The following is a 13,541-nucleotide window of genomic DNA, read 5'->3' as shown; positions in this document are numbered from 1 at the left end:
GTCAGGTCTAGATGGTGGTTCTGCAAAAAGCCAGTGCCATTGCCTATTTGCTTGCTGGGTTTCCTTTCCCTATAGAACAAAACAAAACAAAAACCCTTTTATCACTGAAGTAACTTCAGAAGTTTTCAGCAAGTTCTGTTTTCTCTCAGTAACTGAATTGTGATATAAACTAATCAGCATTTGAGCTGGTCAAGATCTGAGAGGGAGTTCATAAAAGCAATGGTTGCTTTAGATCTTTTCCCCACTGATATTTGTGGAAGTTTACAAAGACAAAATAAACAGAAAACAAAGCAACCATATGCGTGTGACAAAAACATATATTGTTTAGGTGTTGATTTACGACTGTCTGGCTGTTCATGATTCTGCAGCAGTCAATAAGTAACAGATATTATAACACAAACAAATGATAATAACTTGATTGAAAAAAGAGCTTAACCACTGAACTGGGGAAACTGCTTTCCTTTTCACTCATTTTTCCCTTTTGTGTTTCATGACAGCATTCCTCATCTGAGTTCTTTTATCCAAAGAGTCTGGTTCTGCGCAGGCCACGCTCTGCAGAGGTTTGCTGTTGTGTTTTCATAGTGTTGATAATGATCTTCTTTACTGAGAAGATTCTTCATTACTGTCATTTGCTGCGCTTGCTACTACTCCTGCCACACAGCTTTCTGCTATCACTTGCCACCATGGGCACTGACGCTGTGTTTTGCATCACTTGTTTCAGTGTTGCTTGTTAATTCTCACATTTTTTTTATTTTGTTTAATGAAATGCTTAAAATTAACTTTTTTATTTTAGATTCAGATGAGCTTTTGGGGGCTGTGGTATTGGTCTTCCAGTATTCCAGAAAGTTTTCCTTCTGGAACAAAAAAGTAGAGTGCAAATATGAAGCAAATGAAAATGGTGAAAAATATCTGACTTTAAAGCGATGGTTAAAAAGAAATAGTTTTCCATGAACAATGACTTATGTTTTTAGGAAAAAAAGAAAAACATCAGTTAAGTCACTTCCTTTTTTAATATGTATTGACCAACTACTCATTAATACTTTAGTCGAGAAAATGCTTGCAAAATCCCAGGTTTGGATATATTCTATGTGCTACCTGAGAGCATTTGCCTCTCTAGTCTAGTGCACATCCACATCTGAGTTGCAAGGTCCTCTCTGTCCTCTTGACTCTGGAGTAGCTTTCTACTTTCAGATTTTACTGAGTTTGCTTTGCACCTACAAACAGCACCCAATTCCATTTCTTCTCCTTCAGGGCAGTGTTTATTTGTTGGTTGTCTCTGCTGTGGGATGTGTGGCTGTGCTGATGCAGGTGCACCTGGGGTAGTTTACACCTGGTGGTGAAGTCAGAGCACACTGGTGGTGTGGACCTGGTACAGGCTGAGTGTCTGTGCCACTGGATTTCCTTGGTGTTGGTTTGTGCAGCCTTCAAATCTCATTGCAGAGTAGATGCAGTCAAATGTCAGCCAGGGCAGGGTGTCTGTGTGAGATCCAGCCTGCAGGATGGGGTTGGACAGTGGAATCCAATTCTGTGATTCAGTGGGGATTGATGCAAGCCCTCTACCCATTATCCTGCACAGTGGTTTAGTTACTTAACTACTATTGAACATCTCTCTCTCTGTTAGCTACAGATCTGTGTATCAAGAAAATGCAGCATAAAGATTAGTGCTCCTAAGGAGAGCAGTGTCTCTTCAGTCCTAGCCTTTATGGAATAAAATCTTGGAGTCTGAGAACAGCAAACTGTGGGACCATTTCACTCGTCTTTTAGGCCAGTGTAGTGACTTCTTGCATTTGGCTCAGCATGCACGAGTCTGAGTTTCCAGTGTTGAAATCCAGGAGCCTCAGGATTAAAAAGCCAAATCCTATTCAATGTATTAGAAAAATATGCAAGGCAAAATAGGAACAGCCCATGTTAAAATAAAGGTATGTTCTTGTTCTTGCTTTATAGACTGGACTGTGTAGGATACAAATAGCTCAGGGATGTGTAGGATACTTAGCTTACAGACTAATATCCTCTTGTGCAAATTTGGTCAGTATTAAATTCTGTTTAGATTTACATGGTGATTCTACAAAATGTAACTCAGCAGATTTTGGCTTCAAGTCTTTTTCTGCAGAGTACCTTTCTACAGACACAAAGGTACTGTCATTGCTGTTGCTGTAAAAGTGGGCCAAAGGCTTGAATCTACATGAAAATTGCAGTTAGAAACTGGTAGGGTGAAATCCTCTGAATTCTCTGCAAGTTTGTGTTGATTTCAGTATATTCTGGACTTCCCACTTTATTTTCTTGTTCTTCCCATTTACTCTTGATGAAGGCTGTCTGCATGAGTAGTATTGTAGAAGTTTGTTTGGTACCAACATACCTTCAGTGATTATGTGCTGAAAATTCATTCTCCCTTCTGGCCTTTGTGTCCAGAAAGGAAAGAAAATTTAATATCTACTAATATCTGTGTCTGTCTGAGTTTGAACTAAGCCTGTTCACTAGTTTTGTCTTGATGCATATTTAGTGCAGAGAAATAAGGATGCATGCATTTGAAGGAAACACTCTTGTAATGAGGAGGGTACAGTTAAACCAGCAGAGAGGCACAAAGAATGCTGATGTTGAGGGACTTTGTTGGTCTAGTACAACCATTGAAAATTACAGAAATCTATAGGAAATCCATATTTTATGAGCCCTGGTTCCAAATCCTAATCAGCTGTAAAACCTTGCAATTGATAGATCAGGTAGTCAGTATTAAGTGTTGTACTGAGAAAGTCAAATCCCTTACTGTTGCTAAGTCTACCCAGTAGAAGAAATTCCATCCTAATCTTCTGTTAGGTTATTTATAAATATGCTTTACTTAAAGTAGCTTCTGAGGTTTAGAGGATTTGCTTAAGCTATAATGTTAAATGTTATTAAGTGAAAACATATTCATTCTTCTGCAGCTATTATCACCGCCTTGCATAATGAACTCTATCAAAAAATTAAGGCAGGTACTGTAAATGGTGACGATGCCTTTGTAAAACGATAGTGCATCCATTTGGCCAGATGTTCTTGGGATCAGTTTTGATCTGGTTGCCTGCACCTGTAAGTTTTACAGAGCATGATGCTGAACATCTGTACTTGAGAATGCCAGAGCCACCACATTGTAGCAGCACTGGATGATGTGAATGGCTCTAGCGGGGATTTTTTTTAAAGAAATTATTTATTTAGATGATGTAGCATGCATGGTGACATGACAAACAGGGGTAAATGCAGATGAACATCTTAAGCTTCGTAGTCTAATACTGAAATATCAAGTTAATCAGTTTGGGGCATCTGCATGGGTGATTTGATAACTGAGCACTCAATTCACAATGAACCTTAGAGGATGAGCATGACAGTTGATGTTATCTCTATCAATCTGCAAATGAAACTGGTAAAGAACTTTTGTGTTGAAGGTAAATGCATGGAATGAAGAACAAAAACATAAAAATAACAAGTCTGTGATAAAGTCGTAAATACTGAGAAGTCTTGCAAATACTTTTAGATGCTTTGTGATCTGTTTTTTCCTTTGGCTCCTTTAATGACATGCATGAATTTTTCTTGACTGAATTTCTATTGATTTTTTTTTCATATACTTCATAGACTTTCTGTATTTGGTACAGACATCCTATTTTGATATATTTACTACTGTTACATCCATTTGCGTGGAAGAGGAAAGGAAAAAAGCGATGACTCTCCTACTCTCAGAAAATGTGGAGAAGCCACCAGAAAAGAAAAAAAGATTAGCTCTTCCTTTAAATTTCTCTACACAAAGGTGGCTTTATAAAAAGCTGTATTTGAATCCTTCAAGGAAAAGAGCCATCATATAAAAATGGTTCTGATCTCTTTGTAAGGCGGCTTAATTTGTTTTGTTGCAGGGAGTGTAGAACAAGTGTCACAGAACTATTCTGATAGAAGTAAATACCTCTAAATTATTGCACTCATATTAAAGATTGTGTCCTCTTTCTTCACCTGTTTTCTTTGAATAATGTGTGGAAGAGATGCACTCGTGTTATCTCCACATCTCCAATGTTAAAGGTTACATCAGGGCCAGCCCTGTTCCTCTTTTAGCTGTGCTCTGATCAGCTCCCCTCTAAGATGGAATTTACACCCCAGTGCAGTTACATCAATAGAGAACTTGACCTCCAGTGTGTCTCTTGCCACCTGTGTAAGATATAGAGGAGACACAATGGTTTTACACAGGGTCAGGAATGAAAGTGTAACGTTCAGTCTAATAAAAGCTATCCCAGGTCACAGATTTTCAAACAGGAGCTTTTATGGGCCTCCTAGGAGAGGAGCCAACCATTGCAACTGAAAGTATGCCAGAGGAACAGCTTAGATCAAGGAATCTTTGGTGTATGTTTGTTAAAGCGAGCAGCATAAACGTTTTTAAGTGCAATGCAATTGTCTTTAGGGGAAATGCAAAGCTGTGAAGGATTCCAGACCATATGGGAAGAAGCAGGGTGGGAAAGAGCCATCTGTGATGGAAACAGCCTGTGTAACTCAAAATAAGAAATAGGGCAAAGTAAGGCAGGAAGGGTGAGAGTAGATGTACAAGTCCTTTTTCATGCACTGTCTTCAAGGGTTTAGCCATAAGCAAGGTACAGGACTGGGAGCTGCTAGAGGAGCCTCAGAGCTGCAGATCTGCTTGGATTCAGCTCCTCAGGGAAGGAGCAGAGTGTGCTCAGGCCGTGGCTGGCATCCTGCCCAGCAGTGGGGAGCTTTGCTATCGGCAGAAGGTAAAATCGATGTACACAGAAAGAACCATAGAAAATAGAAAACTGGTTTAAAGGGTGTCATTTCTGGCTTGTGGCCTTGTTAATGGGATGGTGAAGAGGAACTTGGAACAGAAACACAGTGAGGAAATGAAGAACAGGTGCTACAACTTGCCAGTCCATCTGACAATTCCTCTTGTACTCCAGGGTTAAGAGCACTTAAAATTATTAGCAGGATATGGCTGAAACTATCTTCTTAAGGTGTCTAAATTTATTTAGTAAATTCACTGAAGTGATAAATGCAAGTGAATTTTCCTTAAACAAAAAGGTTTTTAGCTGTGACACTAAGAGATGAAATTAAGGAGCTGGAGTGAGGACTGAGCAGTTCTTGTTTTCTGAGGCAATTATAAAAGCTCCAAAGGGCTTGCCAAATGGGAATAAGCCATAACTGCCTCTCACACTTGTTTTCCTACAACAGGGAAAATTGAGCAGACAAAACTTTCAAAGTATGTCTGCCAAAAGCCAAAGGTAACAGAGACACCCCTAAAAGTACCTCAAGTACTTAATACTGTTCCCTATGTTGTAATGAAAACAATTGTTTTCCATAGTAACTGCAGCAAGATGTTACATGTGTCTCCACTCAAACAGAGTGAAATGGAAGAATGGAAGGGGGAATAAAGTGTTTCTCAACAGCAGCCAGATTTTCCAGCTCAATTCTTGTAACAGTTCCATGAAACAAGTGCTTATTGTTGGGATTTTTGGTTTGTGAGGAGCTTAAGGGCAGATGAGAAATTTCTGTTCCCTTTTGAAATGTAGGAATTTGCAGCTACAGAGAGAAAAGAAATATGTAAAGGTCCAGCTGAGAAAGTGTTCTCAAACATGCTCTGGAGAGAATTTGTGACTGTGTCAGTCCACAACTACATCTGCTCTCTGTTTGATCTGAATCTTACGTTTTTTGGTGGAACATATTCAAAGCCTTTTGTTTCTCCCTCCCTGAACGTGGTGACTTCATTTTCAAAAGTGAAGTCAGAAAAAGCCTGCTGTACAATCCATGACTAGTCTTCAGCATTTTATATACAGATGGTTCCAATAGCTTCTCTGGCTTTGAAACTAAAAGCACAAAGTCTCTGGGGTCAATTGAAGGGTTCCTTCAGGAAGTGTGTGGTGAAAGATAGGTCCAGTAGCCTTTTGTGTTCATTCCAGTATTTCCTAAGAAAAAGTGAGCCAGGCTGTCAAGCCTTGTTTCTCTTTAGGTGTGCCTGAAGGTCCCTTAGTCCAGGGGACCTAACATCACAAGATGATGAGGTAAGGACTGTTTCCCAGGATTTAATTTTAAGTGATTTTGAAGTATCCCACTATGCTGGTGTCATCAGAGTCATGTGTTGACACGAAGTTTTGTGATGGGATTTGGTTCTTTGCAGTCAATTAGGGAGCAAAAATTGTTCATGGCTTCTCAGTTGCAGTTGGGATATGCTTGACTACCTTTGTGTATCTGCTGCATGCCAAGTTTAGGAGTAATCATCACAATAACCACCAGAGTGACTTTTGAGCAAATAGAATACTTTTCAAATGCATCAGGTTTTTTCAGGATCCCCACCTGTTGGTCATCATTGTTTTGTCTCTTCTCACAGAACTTCCCTCAGGGCACCAGTGCCAGTTTAGTCCTGAAAAAGTGTTGGAAAATCTACAAAATGTAGCAGCACTGGCTCTATAGGGATGAGAACGTTCTCATGAGTTTCAGTTTGCAGGACTTTGTCATTAAACATCATGACTTTTGCAGTATGGGGAATCATGACATTGCAAGCAACATTTGACTTCCCTGCTGCATCTTTGTTGTGCTGCAGATGTAGGGAACAGCTCCAAGCAAAGGATTTCAGGTCCTTTTACTTACAAAGGCTGAATTCAGTTCTGATGATTTCATTCCTAATGGAAATCCAGGGATTGAGCACCTGGGAAGAGATAACATGTGTGCTGTGCTCCTCACAACAGTTTTGTCTGCTGGACTGCTGATCCCTGCAGTGGTTTGTGAACTAACGTGTTGCTAAAAGGACCAGCAGGACTATCCTGGATGGTTCTTTGTATGGCTCCTACAGTGTCTCTGGCAGGTGTTGTTTGATTTTGTTCATTATTGTTGTCAGTCTAATCTTTTACACGGTATGATTTAGAAAACCTCTTCCCCTCTCACACCACTCCTTCCCCTATTAAAAAAAAAAAAACAAACAAAAAGCCCACTTGCCTCACAAGATTGTGGAATTTGCCAGAATGCTTGCATTTGTGTTGACATTTTTCCCTAAATTCAGTTATTTTCAAGATGTATGCAGATTTCTTCACTTAAAATTGCCAATGTTAATGGCTTCAGATTGCTCTCAAAAGTTCCCTTTTGTTTTTCAGCCTACAAGAACATCATCAGAAAGCATTTACTCCAGACCAGGTTCCAGTATACCTGGCTCTCCAGGCCACACTATCTATGTAAGTATTCCTTCTGAAGAATAAGCTGCAGAGCCTTGGCTTGCACATGAACTACTCACGCTGAAATAAATCACTTTGAGACTGATGCTTTATTTTAGTGCTTAAATTGTTAAAAGCTTCCCCATGTAGCTTTCATAGCTACAGGATTTCCAGAGCAGGACAGGCTTTTTCCAGGTCACATTTCTCTTGGAAAGGTACAGTAAATCTTTTGATGTCACTTGGTGGTGTGATGAGGGACAGAGGGCAGAGGGGTCATTTGACTTTGTAAGGATTTTGTGAGGAGATCTGTGCACATTGATACACAATTTTTGAGAGGTCTGCTCTCTGCACTTTGGGAATGTGAGGAGCAGGGTCAGCTACACTGAAAGAAGCCTGGCTGATCCAATACTTTCCAAGTCAGAAATCAGATTTTTTGGGTGTGAAAGGAAAAGTGTGTTTAATTTAGGAAAAAAAAGTTATTAAGCATAATGCTAAACTACTGATTTTATCAATAACCATGAGATTATATAGATGAAAATGTAGAGTAATCCACAGAAATCTGACAGTTACATTTATAATGAGGCAGAAAAAATGTCCAAAATTACAAATCTCATGTCCTGAGTTAAACTCTAGTTCTATGCATTTCAACAACCACAAAAACAAGGTGATACATGAAAAGTGTTGACACTGCAGATATCAAAAGACAAAGCATGCCCTGGAGAACTGCCGTTCTGTGGGTAATATCAGCTTCATAAACTATAGTTTATGAAAATTAATTGCTCCTCAAAATCACTATCTGCAAAGCAACATGGCGGCCTAGATCAGGGTCTACAAAAATATCTGTAATAATTTATATTGGATTAAGAGTATCCAGACATATTTGCACCTCATTAACAAACCGGTAAAACTACTACAGAAATAACATATATTGATATACCTAAATATTTTTAGGATTAAAATGGCTTAAGGTATTTTTTTATATCTGGTAATTAAAGGCTTAACAGTTTTGAATCTATTTGTAACAAGTGAATATCCAAAATATTTCAAGCCTTGCTTTTTTAGCAAGAAAGGTTTTGTATTGTTTCTAGTTTAAGGCATTGCTTAAGAACCACCAAGACCAGTGGTTGTTAAAGAGGCAAATTGATATTAATCTGAAATTACTAGGTGCTAGCCCTCAGGAAGAACAGATCTGAGTGTTTCCTTATGCAATCCACTATGAATAAAGTATCTTGTAGAAGTGTTGAAAAACAATTTGAATATCCTCTTTCAGTTTTAGTCATCAATGTATCTCCATAAGGTAGGTAAAAATGTGTGATGATTTATTGAAAGTCTTTCTGTAAGTAAAGAAAGATATTAGTTATCTAAACTAAATGTAAGGCCTCTTTCTATCTCCCTCTAATGGGTGCAGCTGACTTTGGAATTTATTTCCTACTTCTATTTTTTAACTAGTCAAGATTTCCTTGCAGTCGTAGTGGGAAAAATAGTTCATGCTTGCACCTTGTATTTGGTGAGGAGTGGATGCTTTAGTCAGAAGTTTGGGCATAGGATGAGTGATGTAATTATTTTATTTGGGAGTTTGGATACCCAGTCCTGACAGTCCTCATTGTCTTTTTATTTCCTTCCAATAAGTTCTGTTTCCTCTTGTGTGCCCAGTTATAAATTGAGTATCTGTCTGTGGTCTTCAGCATGAAATCCTTTTGTAATCTCTGTAATCTGCAAACTAAATTGATGTTATCACCCATTTACATATGGGAAAACAAGAGCAGAAAGGTGAAAATACTTGCCTGAGGCCACAAAATGAGTCATTTGCAGAGCTGAAGTTTCCAGCTCACTACTGGGGATAAAAAAACTTCTGTAACTAGATCTATATATGCCATGTCTTTCTTCCCTAAGAGAAGAAAAAACACTGTGAGCTGCTGCAGAGGAGGCCTGCTGGAGAAGAACAAGAAGCATTCACTCCACATATTTAGGGTGCCAAAAGGGGTTTTCCATAGCAACAGTGTGACAACAAATACACAAAATCATGAATTGTGTAAAACAGAAATTGCCAGTGCATTTGTGTAAGTTAATTTATCTTCTGTCTTTGACCTTTAGGCAAAAGTAGACAATGAAATCCTTGATTACAAGGATTTAGCAGCCATTCCCAAAGTCAAGGCCATTTATGACATTGAACGTCCAGACCTAATTACTTATGAGCCATTCTACACCTCCGCCTACGAGGACAGACAGGAGAGACAGAGTCTTGGAGAGGTAATGACCCACCAGCACCTCCTTCCCTGTGCACTGCATCCAGAGCCTGCTTCGCTTCCCATTGGCACTCCTGGAGCTTGTTCTGCTGCTGTTCACACTGCTTTGTGTCTGTCTCATCTGGGGGTACTGGGAACACTCACCGTGCTGCCTCACATGTGAAACTTGAGGTTTAAACACCTACATTAACACAGGGGGCAGGTTTGCAGGCTGTCTCCGTGTGTTTCCTCATAGCTCCCATGGGTATCCTAATCTTTGGGAATGGCAAGGTCCAGAACGTGAGGCAAAAGCACCAATATTCACAAGAGAATAGGAGGAATACCCTGATATTGTATGGACTAGGAGCAGCAGGATACTTATCTCACAGATACTGAAGGGAAATATTTATCACCAGAGCACTTTGCCAGACATACAGGATAAAACTGTGCCAGGATGAAGTGTTCTTCCACCTGGGAAAACAAATTAATTGTTATACAAATACCTGCCTCACATTTTAACCCGCTGATGTCTAGTAAGGATTCTTGTATCATGCAGCAATAAGAAAAAGCTATGTCATGTCTACATTTGTATGTGAAGGTATCGTTCAGACTGTTGGTCCCCAGTTTTCTCAGGTGAATTTCCATAGCTGCAATTACTATTTACATGATTCCAGTGCAGTCTGGGAAGCAGGTTATGTCATGTAATGCCATCTGTCTGTGAATCAGACTTCCTGAATGCAAATCTAAATGGACGTGGAAATGGATTTACCACTGCAATTTCAGTGACCTTACTGGCTGTAACTGAATTGAGTGTGAAGATAAATTGAAGAAGAATGATTTATTGTAATTCTTTCAGGCACCAGTGGTCTGTAGATGATCAGATCAGTGTGACTGATAATCTGCTTTCTTATCAGTGTTCTGCCCACCAGCAGGTCAGAACTGCATCAGTTTTTCTCCTTTGTTCTTCAATGTTTTATAGAGATAGTTTTTTAAATCATGAATTGGGAACTCAGCTCAGGAATAAAATAAGAGATTAACAGGTCAGAACATTACAGAATTTCTCCCCTCCGGTTTATGTAGGCAGTGAATCCAGCTGGTATCTGGTTGAAAACCACTGTGAGATGCATTGGTGACCTCTGACCAGTTCCAACAGGCCTGACCCATTCCACAAAACCTGCAACAAACACATTTCTCTTGTTAGTCACACAGGGGGAACTAATCTCAGCAGAGGAGGTGAACTGTATGTTAATCCTTAAAGGGAAGCTTCTTACTGACAAAGCAATACATTGGAAGCTGATAAAGCAATGTGGTGCAAGTTGTCTGCTTTTATGCTTGTTCTGGGAATAAGCAAAAGCCTTCGAGGTTTTCTTATACTGTATTTTCACCAGCATTAAATTCAGTTAATTTCTAGTGACTACAGAAATTTGTTCTGGAATCAGAAGGTGCTCTCACCTTCTTTTCAGAAGATCTCGGGTTTTCACCCAATGCTGCTGCTGACTTCTGTCACCTTGGGCAAGTTACCTCACCTCTTTGTATCTGTTTCTCGTCCCTTCCCTTGCCCTAATGAGAACACAAGCCCATTGGGGTGGAGTGATCCCTTACCCTGTGTCTGTGTTGTGGTAATCGAGTGACAGCAATCTTGGTACAACATCCATCAGTCCCCATCACCTTTAAAGAGCAGAGGAGGTGGCACGTTTAGTCGTGCAGACAGTGATTTATCCCGCATTCTCTTTGCAAAGGGTGTGTATGTGGTGGTGTTAAATAAAAGGGGGACCTCAGTTTATGCTTGTAGACTAGAAATGCCCCTCACCGTGATGTAAAAAGAGAAGAAAATCCCTATTCTCAGCAAAGAAAGGGATCCAGCCCAGTGCCCGCTCCGTCCCGCGCGGTCCCGGCGCCCTCTCGCGGGGAGCCCGGGCTGTCCCAGCCTGCCGAGACCCGAAATTCATTAGAAACTAACGAGATCCGAAATTAATTGTCTGCTGCCGGCTGAGAAAGTGTCCAGAAACTGCCAGGTACTCAGGTTCTTCAGGACCTGTCACTTCTGCCTTGCAAGTCTGATGAGCGCTGAGCCCACCTGCAACTTGAGCTGGGTGCATAGTGAGAAGCAGCATTTTATGTCCTTTATTTCAAGTATTCTGTTTGTTGAAAGCACTAAATGCTCTAAAAAACTTTTCACTAAACAAGAAGACATAAAATTAAAAAAGGATTTTTTTTTTTTTTCTAACATGATAGATGCTTCAAAATGGAGCAGGGATCCCACCTGGCAGTTCAGTTAAAAGACAAAGTTAAAATGGCATCAGTGTGAAATGCTGGAACTTGTGTTGCAGAATGACACGTGTAAAAATTAGCAGAAATTTCCCAGACGACAAAATGACCTGTGTGATTTCAGGTATTAGAGCAGACTCTCAGATCTCAGAGCAATAGAGAATTGAGCCTGTTGCAGTAGAAATTTTTACATATGTTTGGTCAGAATGAGCCATCTTCCCCTTCCTCTTTCCCCTTCCCCCTTCCATTTCCCCTTCCCTTTTCTCTACCTCTTCCCTTTCCCTCTTCCTTTTCCCCTTCCTCATCTGGAGTCCTCACTCTATTTGCACTGGTTTTCTGTTCTGGAATGGAGCTGATTTACTCACTCAGCTGCACAGTGCATTTCAAACTGATCATAGCGTGGCCTTCTGTGATAGACCAGGTTTTGAAAGATGGAGAAACAAACATTCCTTGGCAGCCTCAGAGTTTGAGGTCTGGCAGTTCACCTGTGCATGATAAAACAGTAACTTGGCTGCAGAGTGAGGTTCCATGTCCCAAAAAGCAATGAGATGATGTCAGCTAGTGATGGAGTGAAAATACATGAAAGGAAAAATACCTGGATCCAGCATGCTACTTTCTGGGCTGGCTTCCCAGTTTTAGATTCCTGTGACTACCTTTTACTGTAGCCATTACCTCAGCATCCAGGTAACCCCAGCAGATGATAGAAATTCATTTATTTAGAGTAACACGTGAATTGCGAGTAGAAAAATGTGGGAATGCACCTCACAACACGTGCTTTTTTCATTCATATTGGAAGTTTTAGGTTAGCTCTCAGTTTTTGTAGAGAATGTTGTTCCAAAGCACTGTGCGTGGAATGTTACATGTGGAGCAAGGTTTTTACAGCTGCTGCTGTTAGATGTTTGGAATTAGGAAAATAAGAATGTAAAAGACTTTCAAGGCTTTGGTGGAAAGTAGCAAAAGCAGTCTTTAACAGCTTTATGGAAACTTGCTGAAAAGGAGATGTCTTTTATCCAATAAAAAGTGTTGCTCCTTTGTTTGGATACTTAGTGTTCCCAGTGTCACCAGCTCCATGAGAGTGAATGGTCTCTCAATCCAAAATTTATGGATATTTACCAGCTGGATATTTATTACCAGAAACTCTGCATACATTTTACACTACTGCTGTTGTACATTTGTCTAGTAGTTGGACCAGAATCAGCAGTTTTGCTTCTGAGATATTGTCTTAATAGCTATGTAATTCTGTAATTGTGGTCCTATTTAAAAGAATAATCTCTTGCTCATTTTATTATGACAAATAATATTGAAGTTTTGTGCACAAATGAAATAATTAAATCCTGATCTCCCAGCTTCAAATTGTCTGGTGGTTGAAGAGCACATAACTGGTAATTACACATAGCCTTTATTCATGTTTGTACCATCAGCATATGCATAATCATAATCATGTGTTTCTTCTAAAGATATTTCTTGCCTCAGTTTCCCTGTCTATGTTACAGAAATTTTTCATAATATTGTGCATATTTCTGCCCACTGGCCTTTGTGCAGCTCTTTCAATACACATGCTTGTAATTCCTGTCTGTTCTCCTTACGTAACCATGGAGGAACACAGATATTTAAAGGAGGTCATATCAAAGAAATGTTGATGACAACTACGTGCTCCTCTGCATGGGTATGAAATGTAAGGCCTTGGGGAGAAGTGCATTTTTGCCAGAGTGTATGCGTTGGATGGAGGGAAAACATGCTTCATCCTGAAAGATATTCTGTATTTTGATTTTCCATGCAAAACTCTGAGTTAAGTTTATTTGCTTTTGATTTCCACTTTAAAGATTTCTTCATGACAGGCATGGTTATTAAATTAATAATCCTATCTGATTTTGATCTTTACAGCTAT

At 39.7% G+C, this 13,541-nt stretch overlaps 1 protein-coding gene across 7 annotated transcripts in view; it reads left to right on the top strand.

Moving 5' to 3' along the window:
• The window catches only part of ABLIM1 (actin binding LIM protein 1), a 137,043-nt gene that overhangs the window by 98,826 nt on the left and 24,676 nt on the right, over window positions 1–13,541 (top strand). For 6 of the 7 annotated variants that reach the window (XM_088169370.1, XM_088169367.1, XM_088169366.1 and 3 more), the window contains 3 exons: window positions 498–560; window positions 7,104–7,181; window positions 9,255–9,410. In XM_088169370.1, the coding sequence (XP_088025496.1) occupies window positions 498–560; window positions 7,104–7,181; window positions 9,255–9,410 (297 nt within the window). The remainder of the gene's footprint in view (window positions 1–497; window positions 561–7,103; window positions 7,182–9,254; window positions 9,411–13,541) is intronic. The other variant, XM_088169369.1, reaches the window with a different exon arrangement.

Source organism: Sturnus vulgaris, chromosome 8 (genome assembly GCF_052056855.1).
Source record: "Sturnus vulgaris isolate bStuVul1 chromosome 8, bStuVul1.hap1, whole genome shotgun sequence".
In the NCBI taxonomy this organism is placed as follows: domain Eukaryota; kingdom Metazoa; phylum Chordata; class Aves; order Passeriformes; family Sturnidae; genus Sturnus; species Sturnus vulgaris.
Note: the sequence above shows the minus strand (reverse complement) of the source record. Positions and strands in the feature narration are given on the sequence as shown.